The sequence below is a fragment of the Microsporum canis genome, genomic scaffold, assembly GCF_000151145.1.
Source record: "Microsporum canis CBS 113480 supercont1.2 genomic scaffold, whole genome shotgun sequence".
NCBI classification, from domain to species: Eukaryota; Fungi; Ascomycota; class Eurotiomycetes; order Onygenales; family Arthrodermataceae; genus Microsporum; species Microsporum canis.
In genome coordinates, this window is record NW_003299168.1 from 368,611 (window position 1) to 383,737 (window position 15,127).

General features: G+C 46.7%; 7 protein-coding genes across 7 annotated transcripts; 2 read left to right on the forward strand and 5 right to left on the reverse strand.

The window, feature by feature from the left end:
- Positions 1–284: 284 nt before the first annotated feature.
- MCYG_01569 (calcium P-type ATPase) lies at positions 285–2,632 on the reverse strand (the record flags this gene model as incomplete). Its single annotated transcript, XM_002848589.1, has 2 exons — positions 285–295; positions 346–2,632. The coding sequence occupies 2 exons, from the start codon at positions 2,630–2,632 to the stop codon at positions 285–287; spliced, it is 2,298 nt and encodes a 765-aa protein (XP_002848635.1).
- Positions 2,633–4,732: 2,100 nt separating this feature from the next.
- On the reverse strand, positions 4,733–8,413 carry MCYG_01570 (conserved hypothetical protein; the record flags this gene model as incomplete). Its single annotated transcript, XM_002848590.1, has 6 exons — positions 4,733–5,160; positions 5,218–5,333; positions 5,402–5,696; positions 5,757–7,814; positions 7,912–8,305; positions 8,360–8,413. The coding sequence occupies 6 exons, from the start codon at positions 8,411–8,413 to the stop codon at positions 4,733–4,735; spliced, it is 3,345 nt and encodes a 1,114-aa protein (XP_002848636.1).
- A 576-nt stretch (positions 8,414–8,989) lies between these two features.
- On the reverse strand, positions 8,990–9,356 carry MCYG_01571 (uncharacterized protein; the record flags this gene model as incomplete). The annotated part of the gene is made up of 2 exons (XM_002848591.1): positions 8,990–9,241; positions 9,315–9,356. 2 exons carry the CDS (start codon positions 9,354–9,356, stop codon positions 8,990–8,992), a joined length of 294 nt encoding a protein of 97 aa, XP_002848637.1.
- Positions 9,357–9,706: 350 nt separating this feature from the next.
- Positions 9,707–10,047, forward strand: MCYG_01572 (SMT3; the record flags this gene model as incomplete). Its single annotated transcript, XM_002848592.1, has 2 exons — positions 9,707–9,919; positions 9,991–10,047. The coding sequence occupies 2 exons, from the start codon at positions 9,707–9,709 to the stop codon at positions 10,045–10,047; spliced, it is 270 nt and encodes an 89-aa protein (XP_002848638.1).
- Positions 10,048–10,898: 851 nt separating this feature from the next.
- On the reverse strand, positions 10,899–12,354 carry MCYG_01573 (conserved hypothetical protein; the record flags this gene model as incomplete). Its single annotated transcript, XM_002848593.1, has 6 exons — positions 10,899–11,203; positions 11,267–11,400; positions 11,482–11,705; positions 11,765–11,937; positions 12,059–12,095; positions 12,169–12,354. 6 exons carry the CDS (start codon positions 12,352–12,354, stop codon positions 10,899–10,901), a joined length of 1,059 nt encoding a protein of 352 aa, XP_002848639.1.
- A 668-nt stretch (positions 12,355–13,022) lies between these two features.
- Positions 13,023–13,858, forward strand: MCYG_01574 (conserved hypothetical protein; the record flags this gene model as incomplete). Its single annotated transcript, XM_002848594.1, has 2 exons — positions 13,023–13,439; positions 13,502–13,858. The coding sequence occupies 2 exons, from the start codon at positions 13,023–13,025 to the stop codon at positions 13,856–13,858; spliced, it is 774 nt and encodes a 257-aa protein (XP_002848640.1).
- Positions 13,859–13,902: 44 nt separating this feature from the next.
- Positions 13,903–14,794, reverse strand: MCYG_01575 (conserved hypothetical protein; the record flags this gene model as incomplete). Its single annotated transcript, XM_002848595.1, has 2 exons — positions 13,903–14,583; positions 14,666–14,794. The coding sequence occupies 2 exons, from the start codon at positions 14,792–14,794 to the stop codon at positions 13,903–13,905; spliced, it is 810 nt and encodes a 269-aa protein (XP_002848641.1).
- Between the last annotated feature and the right edge of the window lie 333 nt (positions 14,795–15,127).

Consider the following 15,127-nt stretch of genomic DNA (forward strand, 5'->3'; position numbering starts at 1 on the left):
AGATACCACAGTCTTGTGCAATAGCCTTTGCGGTCATAATATTATCTCCTGTTACCATCCTAACGAAAACACCAGCCTTCTGGCACTGAAGGACAGACTCAGCCACGCCAGGGCGAAGGGGATCTTGGATACCAACGACACCCAAGAATACCATGTGGTCGAAAACACGCTCAAAAACTGCTTGTCTGCGGTCCTCTTTCTGGGTTGGTGCACCTTGCGGAGGCCATTGTTCGAAATCCCGGTAGATCATACCGATAGTTCGGAGAGAGCGGGATGCATATTGTTCAACAATGGTCTTCAAGGCGGTTCGGTCCTTTTCAGTGAGTTCGGTTTCGTCCAGCTCACCTGTTGGATCAGATACGACTTTTGTACATTTTCCAATAAGAATTTCCGAGGCACCCTTAACAAACATCCTGTACTTCCCGTTGGGGAGCTTAATAACGACAGCCATACACTTACGGCCGGAATCGAATGGTACAAGTTGAACAATTTCTGCATTGGACCTTGCCTCGTTCAAGGGCCCTAGTGCCAAATAATCATGTGCAAAACTGAGCAACGCTGTCTCGGTCTTAGAACCGACGAAGGTGGTTGATCCGTTGTCATCACTCTCGAATGCCGTTGAGTTTAACGAGATAGAGCTCAGTAAGAGTTCCTTGACGGAGGGCGATAGAGATGAGATGCAGTCGGTGGGGGAGACGTTGTCTGCGTCCTGCGGCTGACTTTGGCCATCTCCACTCGGCTGAAAGGATGAATTATTCTCGCCGAAATTGGTAGTGGTTCCAAATGTTCCAGCAACAACTGTCATCTTGTTCTGGGTCAAAGTACCAGTCTTATCGGAGCAAATGGTAGTAGCATTTCCCATAGTCTCACAGGCCCTGAGAAGCCTAACCAGATTGTTATCTCGTAACATTCGCGTCGTCGCGAACGCAAGTGCAAGGGTGACGGCTAGGGGTAATCCTTCGGGCACAGCAACCACGATGACGGTTACGGCCATGATGAATATCTGGAGAAAAGCTTGACCCTTGGCTGTAGCACCGTGGATGTTCTTCAGATGAGCGAGGAACTTGATGAACAGTACCACAAACAAAATCAAACCAGCAGCAAGACCCAACTTGGCAATGTACTCAGCAAGTACATTCAGCTTTAGTTGTAGAGGAGTCGTTTGGCCTTCATCCTGCAGGGAAAGCAACGTTTTACCATAAGACGAATTGACACCGGTAGAGGTAACTAGGAATGTGCCAACGCCCTCCGACACCTTAGCGCCTGATAAGATAAACGGATCCATCTTCTCAAGGGGTTCCTGGTTTTCAATGGCTTGATATACGATATCTCCAGGAGTCTTTCGAAGCACGTCGGATTCACCAGTCGCGGAGGACTCATCACACTTGACGTTATGGCCCTCGAGGAAGATACCATCTACCGGTACCATATCACCAGGTTCAAGATGCATGACGTCCCCTACAAGAATATCATGAACTGAGATTTCGATGGATTTTCCGGAACGAATGACCTTGACATTGCGATCTTCTTTCTTTTCGTTGAGTTTCACGAATTGCCGTTCTTTCTGCCAATCATTGGCTGCTCCAACAATGACAACCACAATGATGGCAACCATAATTGCTACACCCTCAACCCACTGTACTCTAGCCTCATTTCCGGTGGCCGTGATAGATTGGTATATACCCAAAGCAAGGGATATTACAGCAGCCACAGAAAGTAGGATCAGAACGTTGTCGTTATATGCGATCCAAGCAAGCTCCCAAATCGACTTTGTTTTTCTTGCGGGAAGGCGGTTATCGCTAAAAACACGTTTGCGGTCGACGAAGCTATCATTGGCCTTGGAAACTTCCTCTGCATTGGAATTTGTGCTCCCGACCCTCCCCGATGGTTTGGGAGAATGCCCTAGGGAGCTGGTGCTGGTTGCGTCTTCAAAAGACACTGTGCCATCCAGAGTCGTTTCATCCACACTGAGCCCTGTTGACCGGTTAGTCCGTAGACCCTTCTCTAATCCCACCAGACCTCCCAATGCATAAAAAGCGGAAAGACTCTTGGGACTAAGAAGTTTGTTCAATTGGCCAGGCGAAAATGCGAATTTGTTATTTTCCACCTCGAAATCGTCTTCCGATTTTGGGTCCGGCTTCAAAGCGTCAGGGTCGTTCCTCACATCAACATGTTTTGTTGCGGCGCCTTTGTCAGGGTGTTCACCGGTAGACGGGGACGACGGGACACATGTCTCGCTACCAAACGAGCGAGGAGAATTGGCGTCTTCAGAGTCGAGGGAATTCCCCCTTGATCGTGTCCCTGGAACGGATAGGAAGTTTTGTGAGTTGGGGTCTGCGTTTCTTGACGTGGGCGAGGAAACATTATGCGGTGATATTGGCCGTGGTTCCCTTTCTCTCTCTGATGATGGATTCAAAGTACTCTCTGGCCGGGACTGATGGACATCCCTTGATTCGACATCGTGACTCTCGACCCCTTGTTGGTTCCCGGCCGGCGGCTCCTCCGTTCTTATTTCAGGCCCTGCGAGATTAGATGTAGTGCTGACGGCAGACGTATCGATTGTGATGGTAGGAGCTCGTTCCCTTCTCAACGGTGAAGACGGAGTGGGAGCGTCATCTTTTGACGGGTCCATCTCCAGCGGTTATTAATGATATTCAAGTCGATGCAAGATTATGTCAAATGCAGCCCTCGATCATGCGCAGGTAACTATTCGATATGGTGTAAGAGGTTATAGGTAGAAATGGCATGACCATATGAATAGCAGCAAGATAGATATTCGCCTGGTGCAACGGTGTATCAAGGATGCGGGTTCGGGCTCTGGTCATCACGCGTAGGTCAGTAATTTGGAAGCCACCATGACAACAGAACCATCGGTACCGGAGAAGAAGGGAATAAGAAAAAGGATCACTCTTCTCAGCAACCAAGCAGCTTCAGAACAATGCAGAGAGAGTGTCCTGAGATAATCAAAGAAATCGATGAAGAGCTTACATTCTCCGCGGAAGAGGCGGGCTCAAAGCTCTCAAGCCCTTTAGGTGGCGATGGACAGTCAAAAAGGATCTGCTGCCGTGTAGCCCATCAGAATCTCTCTCCGAGCAGTTGAAACCAAGGAAGAAGAACAAGGGGTGGGATCGATCGGTATAGCGGAAGTATTATTTTGAAGTTGATGTTTCGATGTCCATGTTAAGGCCGAAAAGGGCAAGGAGAGAGAGATAGAAGAAAAAAAGCCCCCTTTGAACTTGTTTACTTACAACCAACAAAGCAACACCAACCACAAGATGCGATATTATAGCGAACTTCCTACCAACACGTCAAATCTCGCTTGCTCCCTTTAAAATGTCTTCGCCGTGTTAAATCTCACACAAGTCGCCAAGGCACCAAGGGCCACCGAGCTGCCTGAAATCTGAATTGCACTCTCAACGAGCCAAGGATGGCACCGGAAGGGCGATGATATCATAGTCCTTCCTCTCTCACTCTAAGAGCCAAAGAGAGTCAATAAGTGATGGTATGCGAGGCGAAATCGCCCCGTTGTGACTATGGTCCCCGTCGTCGAATCTGGTTATAATGCTGGGATGCCGAGCTATTTCGACGTGGAACGGGGTGAATCGTGCAGAAAAAGAACACCCTTTGGACATCTGTTGCTATTGGGTTTCTCTCAAGAAGGCGCAGTCATATACATGATAGTACGGGCCCACTGGAGACGCCAGATGTTCAGAGATCCAGCAAATCAACTGGCCTGAGGACACTGCCACACTGTGCCAAGTTTCATCTACTCAGACGGCGGAGGTCCAGGGGCGAGGGGGCCACTAGTTTGCCGCTTACCACGAATGTGAAGAGCTCGTGAAACAGCATACGGCCATAAAGAGGAATACAGTATAATATATACAAATCCACGGGCGTCTCGATTTATGTATGTGCCCTTGAACGGATGCGGCTTGCCATGTATATCTATGGCGGTCCTTTTATGAAACAGACTCTTCTCAGGAGTGGAAGTTCTGCAGAACGGCTTGTGGAGACAAATGAAAAGCTTCCATCCCTTCCAGAACCCCAGCACATCCAAGCCTTAAGAGGTTATTATTTATTATCCTGAGCTTTGGTTGGCTGCCTTCAAATTCTTTCAGAATAACCCATAAGGTTCCACCCTGGATAGATGCCTGTTCAGGCACGGATATACCGATGGATGGTCAAAAATAATAATCTCACAATACGGATACGGAGGTGTGTATATTATCACCCGCAGCGATGTGACCTGTTGCTCAATCTATCCTCGTTAATACTCTCCGCATAAGCGACTAGTTAACGGAGACTAGTTCCTTCAATGGCTGATTTTCGCTTTTGGAGCTGCTCTTCCTGGCGGAATCACTACTTCTTGCTGGAGTGAAAACTAGCGATGACGGTTGTCTGATCTTCTCAATAGGCTCAATTGAATATGGCCAGCCTCTGGACATAGCTTGTTGCATTAACGGCATCTACGTGCGAGGTGCATATTCGAGCTAGAAAAGGTACTTTATTCACGACGTGTTCTGAGTTTTTTTTTTTTTTTGGTAATTATGGAGCTATAATACATCAGATCTTTACACCACTGCCTGCGCCTATGAAAATGTCGGGAGCAACAAAGGAAATGAAAAGGGAATCAAAAGCCGGCGACAATACGCACCATATGTGGAAATGAACAATAGAAAGCATTAAACATCTTGAAAATAAGAAAAAAGGCGCCCAGTTACCGTAGCCTTCTCTAGGCCATAGGCAGCGCAGTTGAAACTACATGGTTGCCATTCATGCCAGTTTCGCATCCGTTAAGCTTGACTTTCTTGTCGTCGTGGGCATCAATCTCCTCAGTCTCGTCAAGCTTCAGCGGTCGGATCTTCCAGATATCGTTGGTTCCTCCATTAGGAAGTTTTCGCTTCAATTTAGATGCCCCTGTGCCCATCATTGCGAAGCTAGACAGGGTAAGTGCATCTACTAATTCGCGCATTCGACCAGAGGCCATAAAACTTTCGGTTATGGTCGCGGAGGATGAAACGACTGTGGCGAGAGTCATGCACTGAGCCAGGATTTCGCGACCGAGTATATGCCCTGCATAGTAAAGTGCGGTGTGATATGCTAGGATAATCTCTGGGAGATAGGTCGATCGAATAAAGGCAAGCTCTTTGGCTTCGGCATCTAGAGATAATGTTAGATATACAGACAAAACCGGCCATTAAAGGGAGAAACACGTACCATCGATGGGTTGAATGAGCCAGTCAGTACAAAGAGGTTCTATGGCACGGGTGATCACATCCAGAGCGGAATGGAGCTTTTTCTTTATTACGGGCTTCTGGGCAGCATCCGAACAACTATAAACAAGTCTAGTTAGTACATTATGTATTGGAATGCCAATCAATACTTGAGGCGCAGCACTTACTTTGTGTAATCATCCATCAAATCTCCCCATTTCTCAATGGCGTCAAAGGACTGAAGAAGTTGCTCAAGTTCAAGCATGGTTTCTGCCTGCATAAAGAGCTGCTCACGGGTGAGCTTTTTATCGGTTGGTTTTAATTTTTGCTGCTCAGAAGCTGCATCCAGTGTTGGGCTGGCAACCCCATTTTCCATCGGTAGCTCCAGGAGCGGCCCTTGCCCACGATTGGTCAGGTCAACAAGAGTCTGATGTAATTTTGCGCGTTTAAACAGTTCGCGAGCAGTAGAAATTTTGCCAGCAGCTATATAAGATGGTAACGCATGTTAGCAATGCAAACGATAAAAAAATGGCAGAAACTCACCAATGAACCGTTTGTACAGGTGGGTTCCGAGAATGCATAATCTCGCCCACTGGCCACCAATATATCGATGCCAGTCGATACAACGAATCAGTTTCTCGTCCTCCGGTGAGACGGTAAACCTGGAGATGAATCCTTTCATAATGTGCCCAATCTTTCCTGGCCGGTCTCCGCCAGTCGTAACTGTCCTCATAAGCCTGATTGGTCTCTCATCTGATTTCGCATCTGCTTCCTTAAGGACCCACCGCCATTGGCTTTGGATCATAGCAGAACTATCAATTTTCAGGCGTCTCATCATCTGAATATGAGATTCTCGTTCAGATGGGTCGGTAACTTCAATCAGAACTTTTCCCAGAACTTCATTGCCCATATCCCGAGGGAGGAGAGAGGCGTATAGTGGAATATCACGGGTGGCCCCAGATTCCCGTAGGAAGTCGATATACCTGATCACATTGATGGAAGCAGTGGCAGAGTAATGTGAATCAGATCGAACCAACCCAACAGCACGCAAAATAAGATATAAATGCGCGGTAAGCCTTAGAGAATCATTATCCTTTGCAGCAATCAAGGTTGGCTGATCAAAAGTGCTCATAGAAGTAACATCTGGTATAAGAGTGGGTTCTCCGCTCTCTTGGGCCACTTTTGCCAAAGCGTTCGCCTGACGATTAAAAAATTGGTCGTAATTTTGGCTCAATATCGCAGCTTGAATTGTACAATATGGGTTTTTGGACTCTTTCGCGGTTCGTGGGTCTTTCACCAATGTATCCAAAAAGTTGCGAATGCTGTCGTACTGCGGAGGATCAACACGTAACTCAATGTCGCCCTTTGGCGAGTAGCTTAGTTTCCGCTGAAGCTGTTTACAGAAGTCTCGATATCGGGAGAGAAGAATATGGTTGCAGTTGACGTAAACAAAATCACTCCAGCTTTGGCAAACTTCATACGCAGGACCAGTTTCTCCAGCTATCAGAGCATAAACGGCTCGCTCATAGCGATTGGACTTTGGATTATTTGCAAGAACCGAACAGGCGGCCCTCCAGGATTCTTGAGAGCGATAATTCATCATTCGAAGAAGGCTGGAATGTGAAGGGTCATCGGCAGACAAAGACGAGTCTCCAGCAGAACCGCACAAACTGATTGCGCGCCAACTTTCGAGGCGCTCCTTGGCCCATTCACGAATAGATAGCCAGTCTTTGCCAGTTCTGATCATCTTCCAGCATTCTAGCCATGTCGCTTCTTCAAATGACTGATCTTGTTTCTGGAGGCCGAGGCCTTGTCGCGTAACCGCATCAGGATCAAGCTGGGTAATGAGAGGTTCATTACGAGTCGAGCTCAAAAGGGAAGCAGTAACGCTAGGGTCATCAGGTTCGAGTGGTTGAGGCCACGATCGCAATCGTTTTGCGCCTTTAATAGCCTCCTTGGTATATAGCCATCCGTGAGCCCATAAGCCTTCTCCTCTGTTTGCATCCATCTCTAGCTTTGAAATCGTCGAATCCATAACTTCAATGCCTGCCTTCGCTGTGTTTTCAAGCCACTTGAGCATAACTGCATTCTCTACTGCAAAATGGTCAGTTCTCAAAAAAGTTTCCCAAATATCGTGGTCTGTCGAGTATCTATGAAGAGTTTGTAGCGCCGACTTCTGGTTAAGCTGCGCTTGGAGGCGCGAGTCAGGGTCACCAACTGTAAGGAGGTGGAAAACCAGTCCCCAGGTATCTGCCTCTAATTGCCATCGCCGAACGCTAGCCTCCGCATCCTTGTTGATAGACAGATTTGGCTTATAGCTCTGACTGAGGTTCACCACGGTGGAAGATCTGAGTGATTTCCGGGCACCGGTTGGCTGTGCTAGCTCTTTTGCGGTGTCTTCGGCTATCTGTTGGTACTTCTTTACCAATTTACAGGCCTCTTGAAATGCCCGTGTGTCACCCGGGTTAAGTCCTTGTCGCCTAAAATTGTCCAGGCTTTGCGCATATGCTTCTATCTGTTTGACAACGCGATCCGCAGTATGCTGTAGCGGGTGAAGGGCGTCTTTTACTTCTGTTGGGAGGAGGAGGGGTGATTCAGGAGCTGGAGATAGGGTGATAGTTTCTATATTCGTCATAACCATTAACGACACAGTAACATGGAGAAACATACACCATCAAATTGCCCTGATACGACTTACCTGTCTGATTTTTGGATGGATGGAGGACCGGAGCAGGGGCTGGTGCTGTACCGTTGAGCCCATTGTGGTGAACTCCATTTGATTTCCAAACATCTTCAACGCTCCCTTCATCATCTTCGTCATCATTACCCTCTTCGTCTTCACCATTTTCATCATCCTCTTTGTCTTCTTGATCCTCTTCATCCTCTTCGTCCTCCAGTGAGGCATGGTTGCTGAAGCCCGGCCGTGCCTCGAACTCGCTATCGGTCACAATCTCAGAGTCCTGCTCTTCAGAATCTCCTTCATCCGACTCTATTCTCTGTCTACCATCGTCTCTTCTATACTCATCATCATCGCTGCTCTCTATTTCGATGATTTCGACAGCATGGAGACGACTCGGGGGAGCTGGCGAAACCTAGAGATTTCTATCAGCTCCATCCTAGTTTAAGCAACAAAACTGCTAACTCACATCTGAGTACATAGAATCCGATTCATCCACAGAAATATCAGAGGCTGAAGACATCGTGTATCCCAGGTCGATGGATGTGTCGTTGTCGTTGTTTTCTTCTCTGTCTCTTTCTTCTCTCGACTTATTTACTCTTCCTCCCTTCACAGTCAAAAACCTGCAAAGCTGCCAAAGACGCACTAGCGCGACGCGACCAAGCCCAAAACGTACTAGCGTCACGTGGGTCGAACACTTCAAATATTTTTTTTTTTCGACATCAATTTTTTTTCTTTTCTTTTCTTTCTCCAAACAAATGTCATTTAGGCGGTCATTAGAGTCTCGGAACAGTCAACTCTTCTGGTAGAAAAGAAGGGTACTTCAGTGTTTGTTCAGGTTCCTCTTGGAGCCTCTTGCGTGCTCACGGCCGTCTTAGACCAAAGACAATCCTCTACTTCTTGGTTGACCTTTTCTCTGGAATCAAAGATATTGACGGTTGTTACATCCAGTAAAGGGGAACGATCCTATTCCATTCAAAGTTATCTATGTACGTTTTATAGACATTATATATCTACACGATAGTGCAGCACCAGGTTATCGTACTCAAGTACAGGGGCATCTATCTTTCAACACCAACTTGCAACAGTAAAAATAGTCTCAGATGTCACCGTTTTCAATTTGCTTCAACTTCACCTTTAATAAGGCAGGCTTAGGGCAGCTCGGGGTTTTTGCGTTTTCTCCTTTTTGCGTGTAGAGGGCATTGCAGCACTTGTATAGCTGGATGATCTGGTTTCGACATTTGGCCTCATTATATGAGTTTGACGTCAAGCATGCTTCAATGCTGAGATTAGCCTGTATCCCCATACTTTTCTCTCGCTTGACCAGGCCAAGTTTACCTTGAATAGCACACTAAGTGACTCTGGTTAGCTGGCGAATAAATACATCATTCAATTGGAAAGTATTTATATTCAAAAGAACTCACTGCTTGCGGGTGGCAAGGAGGGTCAGCAGCAACACCATCCATTGCAGCAACATACAACAACGAGCTGGCCTCGTACTCTTTTCCTCTACAGCTAGATCAACAAAACGAGAACACAAACCAGGCTTGCTCCGCGTTTCCCTCTTCTTCCGTTCTCCTTTCTTTGCCCTTCAAACTCAAGCTTTTTTCTCTCAAGAAACCCCGTCTGTCGGAAAATAAATTCCCCGGCGCAGGTCCTTTTGCGGGGGCAAAGAAAGATCCAGTGTTCATCTTCTCAACTTCATCTTTTTACAACCTCAGCTACGCCTGTCTGCATATTAGAACGACATTGACGGCCTGCCTTTTGCGTCTAAATATCTTGTCAAACCACATACCTTCGAAACAACACCAACAAAATGGCCGAACCAGCACAGTCTATGCCCGCTCCAGTCGAACACTTAAATATAAAGGTTACGGACAACAATAACGAAGTGTTCTTCAAGATCAAGCGAAGCACACAGTTGAAGAAACTCATGGATGCGTTCTGTGAACGTCAGGGCAAGCAACTGTCCACTGTCCGATTCCTGTTCGACGGCACGAGGGTCCGACCTGATGACTCTCCTGAAACTGTAAGTAGCATGACTCTGTGCCTAACCTCCCTTTTATCACCAGTCAAGCTGACTCTCGTGTTTTTCAATAGCTCGACATGCAGGACGGTGATACCCTCGAGGTCCATCAAGAGCAGATCGGTGGCTGAGCAATCTGAGATTCCAAGTCCAACGATGATGAGACACGAAGTAAGTAATTTCTACCTCTGTGTATTCAGCAATACCTCTTCATATATACGTTGGCTAACATCTCTTGTGTTCTTCCCTACTGTAGCCTTTCCTCGATCTGTCTGCACACTACCATACATCTACACGCTTACGCATTCTCCGACGGCCGCTTTTCCTTTACTTCACCTACCATTTTATTTCCTTTACTTTTTTTAAAACAAGTGTAATCATAGTCCTTGTTCACCCATTTCGCGTATTCATTATGCGAATTGCGGTTACTTTACTCCATTTTCAACCAAAATTCGTTACCCTTCAGAGTTGAAATTCTGGGTGGATTGTTTCTCCCCCCAACTTACATACAATGCTGTTGACTCGTTAGACTCTTCTTTTTAAACGAGATTCGCACTTGTTCATTTCATCCTGGAAAATAATGCTCATACTTCCCCAAGTTAAAATAAGCTCAGCTAGGTCAAACAAGAAGGATCCACATAAAGGAGAATTAACCATTATCACCTGTGCACATATACGAAAGACTATATATGACATTTATATACAGTGATACCAGTACATCCGGACGGAGTACGGGTGTCGATAGAGCGATAGAGCGTCAAAAAGGCATATGTACTAATAACGGGAATTAAAATAAAAGATGCAAGATAAGAGCGGTGACTTTCGATTCACCAGTTTTTCCATGCCAAAAAAAGGGGGCCATTTCCTTTCCATATCATATATATCAAAACTTCCGGCAATATGTCATGTCGGTAGCATGAAACATCTGCCGGGGGTATCCTTCCTTCAACCATCAAAAACAAATACAATGAAAATTCAATTTTCATGCTCGGGCGTTACTGTATCCTGCGTTGCTATATCCCCGGCTACCACATGCAGCCTCCTCTCCTCGAACGTCCACGGAAGTGCGAACGTTTATTTCAGTGAGGTTGCGGTCAGAGGAGTATCCTTCGTTGGTAGAAGGGTCTGTCCCATTACGCCCGTATGGGCTTTTTTTTGCCCACGCAGAGCCATAGGAGTAACCGCTGCCTCCGCTGAATCCTACCTCGCGGTGGTTATAAGACGAAGGCTTGGGCTCCGTTGAGCCACCAAAATGTCTTAGAAGCGGACGAAGAGAAGGTAAACATGCTTCATGAGTAACAAATGTCAGTGTTATGCAATTAGTAAATATATAGGATGGCGCTAAAATACCTGATACAACTCCAATGTTCGTCTCGACGGCGGTCCAGGTGGATGGGCCAATGAACACCCATGTGACATCAATTGAAGGTACTTTGTATGCCCTCAACATGATAATAAGCCGGATAATTGATATAATGCAAATGCTGGAGGTTAATAAATTTTAGGTTAGTTGTTGATATGGTAAAATTGTAATTGAATGTAAGGGACAGCAGTGGCGCGCTTACAATCCACCAAGTAAGAAAGTTGCATAGATTGCAAGCTTCTGGACTGTGTTCCTGTGCAGGCGCCAGATGTATGGTAAAGGCAGGAGTAGTAGCGCCCAGTCAGTGACAATGTTTGGCACCGCATTGCCAATAAAGAAGCTGTTCACATCGACTCCACACACGGATACAATTTTCTTATCCCAGAAACCTTGAATTGGCAGACATTGGAAGATAGTTGTACCAATCTGTATTCGTTGTATTAGCTCGGCGTAGCCACTTATCGGTAGATTGAGTGTTAACTCACAACTCCAATACCCCATCCGGTTACTATACTAGTGATAATATAAATTGGGATGCGGATGCTGGTGGCATTGAATATTCGCCAATAAAATAGCAGGATGGAGTACTTCGTAAAGCACACCGATAATGTATATAGGATCTCAATCACAAAGAGGTTCAAGAAGAAGTCTTCAAAACCTTTGAGTCCAAATATATATATGTGCATCCCAAGTCCCCTAGGTATCCCTATGTATCGTTTAGTTATCTTTGAATGTCGAGCCAATTGAGGCACATTAGGTTGTATAAACATCGAACTCACATATTATCATGGCCACGAAATTTCCCGCTGTCATCAGCTAAATAGGGTATTAGAACCATTACTAGCTCAACAAGAGTAACCTTTGATCTTTTTTCTCTGTCAACTCTTACCAATGAGGCACATATCATATAATCATCCCACCATAGACCAGGACGTAGGTGACCCAGTCGGCATTTTAGACGGAGGACAACGGCAACCACTGCCAGACAAAATGTGGAGATGTATGCAGCATAGAGCTGTGGTTGCTGTGATTCATACACATCAATTCCAGGCGGAGGGGTGAAGTCCAACGACATTGTTTCCTGTGATATTGGGCGGGGTGCACTAGAGTCGGCAGCAAACAAAGTTCACTGGCTGCTTCAGAAGACACGAGTGAGAAGAACAAAGGAAACCGAAAGGCGTGTCAAGCGTTAAAGACTGTGCTTAACAACATCAAGGCTGACATTGGGGATCTTGTGCAATGAAGTATAGAAATCATTGAAGCCAAATGACGAAGGGGTTGACGGCTGCAGTTCTCAATTAAATGAGACTATGCCTCAAGTTCGCTGGCCCCATGTAAGGCCGAAGGGATTTTCCTCCATCCAAGACCTCGTAACGCGGCGATATTAGCAACGATGTTTATGAGGGACATGATATACCCTGCTGGAAACGGGTAGATCCCCTGGCGATTTTGGGCGTCCCGGGGTAGACTCCCAAGACGGCAGGACAATAATATCCGCATATCGATGGGGGGACGCTAAATGCCACAACCAGCGCCCCCATTTGTTTACGAGCTTGGATCCCGTAAATAACCCTGTTATTAATAAGGGTTGATATAGCGTCGTTTTCGGGTTGCAACCTAGTTATGTATCAAGTAGGCTATATAGTCGAGCACGGAGGACACCTGAGTCGAAATAGAAACCGATAAATATCAATCTGAACCATCCGTTATAACACCAGCTTATCTGTGTGTAATTTCGAAATCATGTCAAAGCCAACTATTGCTGTTGTTCCAGGTGCCTGGATCCCTCAGCATTTCTACTCTCCGTATATGCATACGCTAGAACAGGCTGGGTTCGAAACTCGCTACGCTGGATATCCATCTCTGGAGCCGAAAGATCCTTTAACAGCCGATTGCGCAACAGACGCTGAAGCGGTTCGCACCATTTTGCAGCCTCTCGTTGAAACTGAGGGTAAAGATGTAGTTCTCGTGATGCATTCTTATGGGAGTATGCCTGGCTGTGCCGCCGCCAAAGGGCTGTCGAAAACAGAACGGCGCATGGCAGGGAAACTTGGGGGTATTCTAGGCATGATATTGTTCAGTGCTTTCCTCGTGCCCGAGGGATTGAGCTGCGCTGGCGCTCAGGGGGGTGCTCTTCCCCCATGGATCTTGCTTGATAATGTATGTCGATTCCCTGCCTATAAGATGTTCATTTTACCTCTGCTCATGCACAAACTCGATAGCCTGCGCCTGGTCTCAACGTTCCAAAAGACCCCATTGATATTTTTGCCGCTGATTTTGATCACGGTCTCGCCCAGAAGACTGAGCAAGAACTGAGACCACACTCATCGCTGGCCTTCTTTTCCCCCCAGCCGCCTACAGCTTGCGCGGACCCTGCATTTAAGGGCCGACTGGCCTATGTTGTGGCGAGCAATGACCTTGCGGTCCCGAAAGGCGCTCAGTATGCAATGATAGCAGGAACTGGACAGGAGTGGAAGATCAAAGAGATCCCCAGAAGCCACTGTGCGCCTTTCAAGGTTGAACTTGAAGAGAACGTGAAAATCGTGGCGGAATTCATTGAGGAATTTCAGCGTGTCTAATCGTACATAGAAATATGTGTGTAGGGTTATTTTATGAAGTGTCACTATTCCTCCCTTGTAGCGATGAAATTGATTCCCATCCTGTCTTGCGGCATCCATTCAACATCCTCGTCTTCCATTCCCCATTCGTGCAAATCCACGAGGTTTGCAGTCACACTCCAGCGTGTCCCTGTTTCCTGCTGCACAATCTCCCACATATTCTTAAATGATTCAATGTTGTGGTAAAACATCATCCCCCAGGGCCTGATATATTCCCTTGCTTGCAATCTAGCCTGCTGGTACCCGATAAGCATCGTTCCGGGCCTTGAGAGGGTCACAACCCTCTTTGTAGCCTTGATCTGGTTCTCCCACCCGAACAGATGCAGAAACTGACAGGCAATGATGATATCCGTTTTCCCATCCAGACAGGACAACGCAGAATTCTCTTGGAGAAAATCCGCCTCGAGAAAGGTGGCTTTCATACGATCCGCATCCTTAAATAGCTCGTAGCCCAAATCCCAGAGCGATGAATTGATGTCTAGAGCATACATCGACTCTGTAGGTGCTCCGTAAGCAGCAAGACGACGCAGGTCCTGTCCGAAACAGCAGCCAACGTCAAGGATTGTGGCACCCGCCTTTGCGCGATGTACAATGTCGGGGAATTGTCGAAAAGCCGAAATACTGGGAAGTAGAAATATCCATTCACCCACGCATGGGTATTCTCCCAGCGGCCAAGCTTTATCACGCTGGATAGCTGTCAGTATTAATGCGTGTCATATATATGTGCCTGCATGTGCTTATTTTTCTGCAGGTATTGAGATGTCTCACGATCGAATGCAAATGAGCAATGAGCTCTTTGCCAGACACTCCACTCCATTTCTCAAACACATATCTAGTCGAGGCTTTCAGCCGCTGTCCGATCAGCGGCTTGTACCATACTGATGTATCGATGGCCATTTTTCGGGTCTGAATGTTGATAGAAGTGCGTGGAATTAAAATCGTGGTCAGCAATCGCTGCTGAGTTCTGACAAGGCAGGCGGCCCCCAGCCATATTATATTACAATGCAATGTAGGGTAACCCTTCAACACCTGTCTTCATGGGCTGAAATTCAGTGGCCAACAACCACCAGGGTATTGTTTCACCACCGAAGTCCTTGGCTTTCTTAATCGGATAAGCCTTGACCACATAACTCCGTCATCGGGCAGTCACCCTTCATTGTTAGGGTGTTCATATGAGTTTACACATGCTTGTTGCAAAACCGACCAACTCTTCCCCACGATATAAGGTTA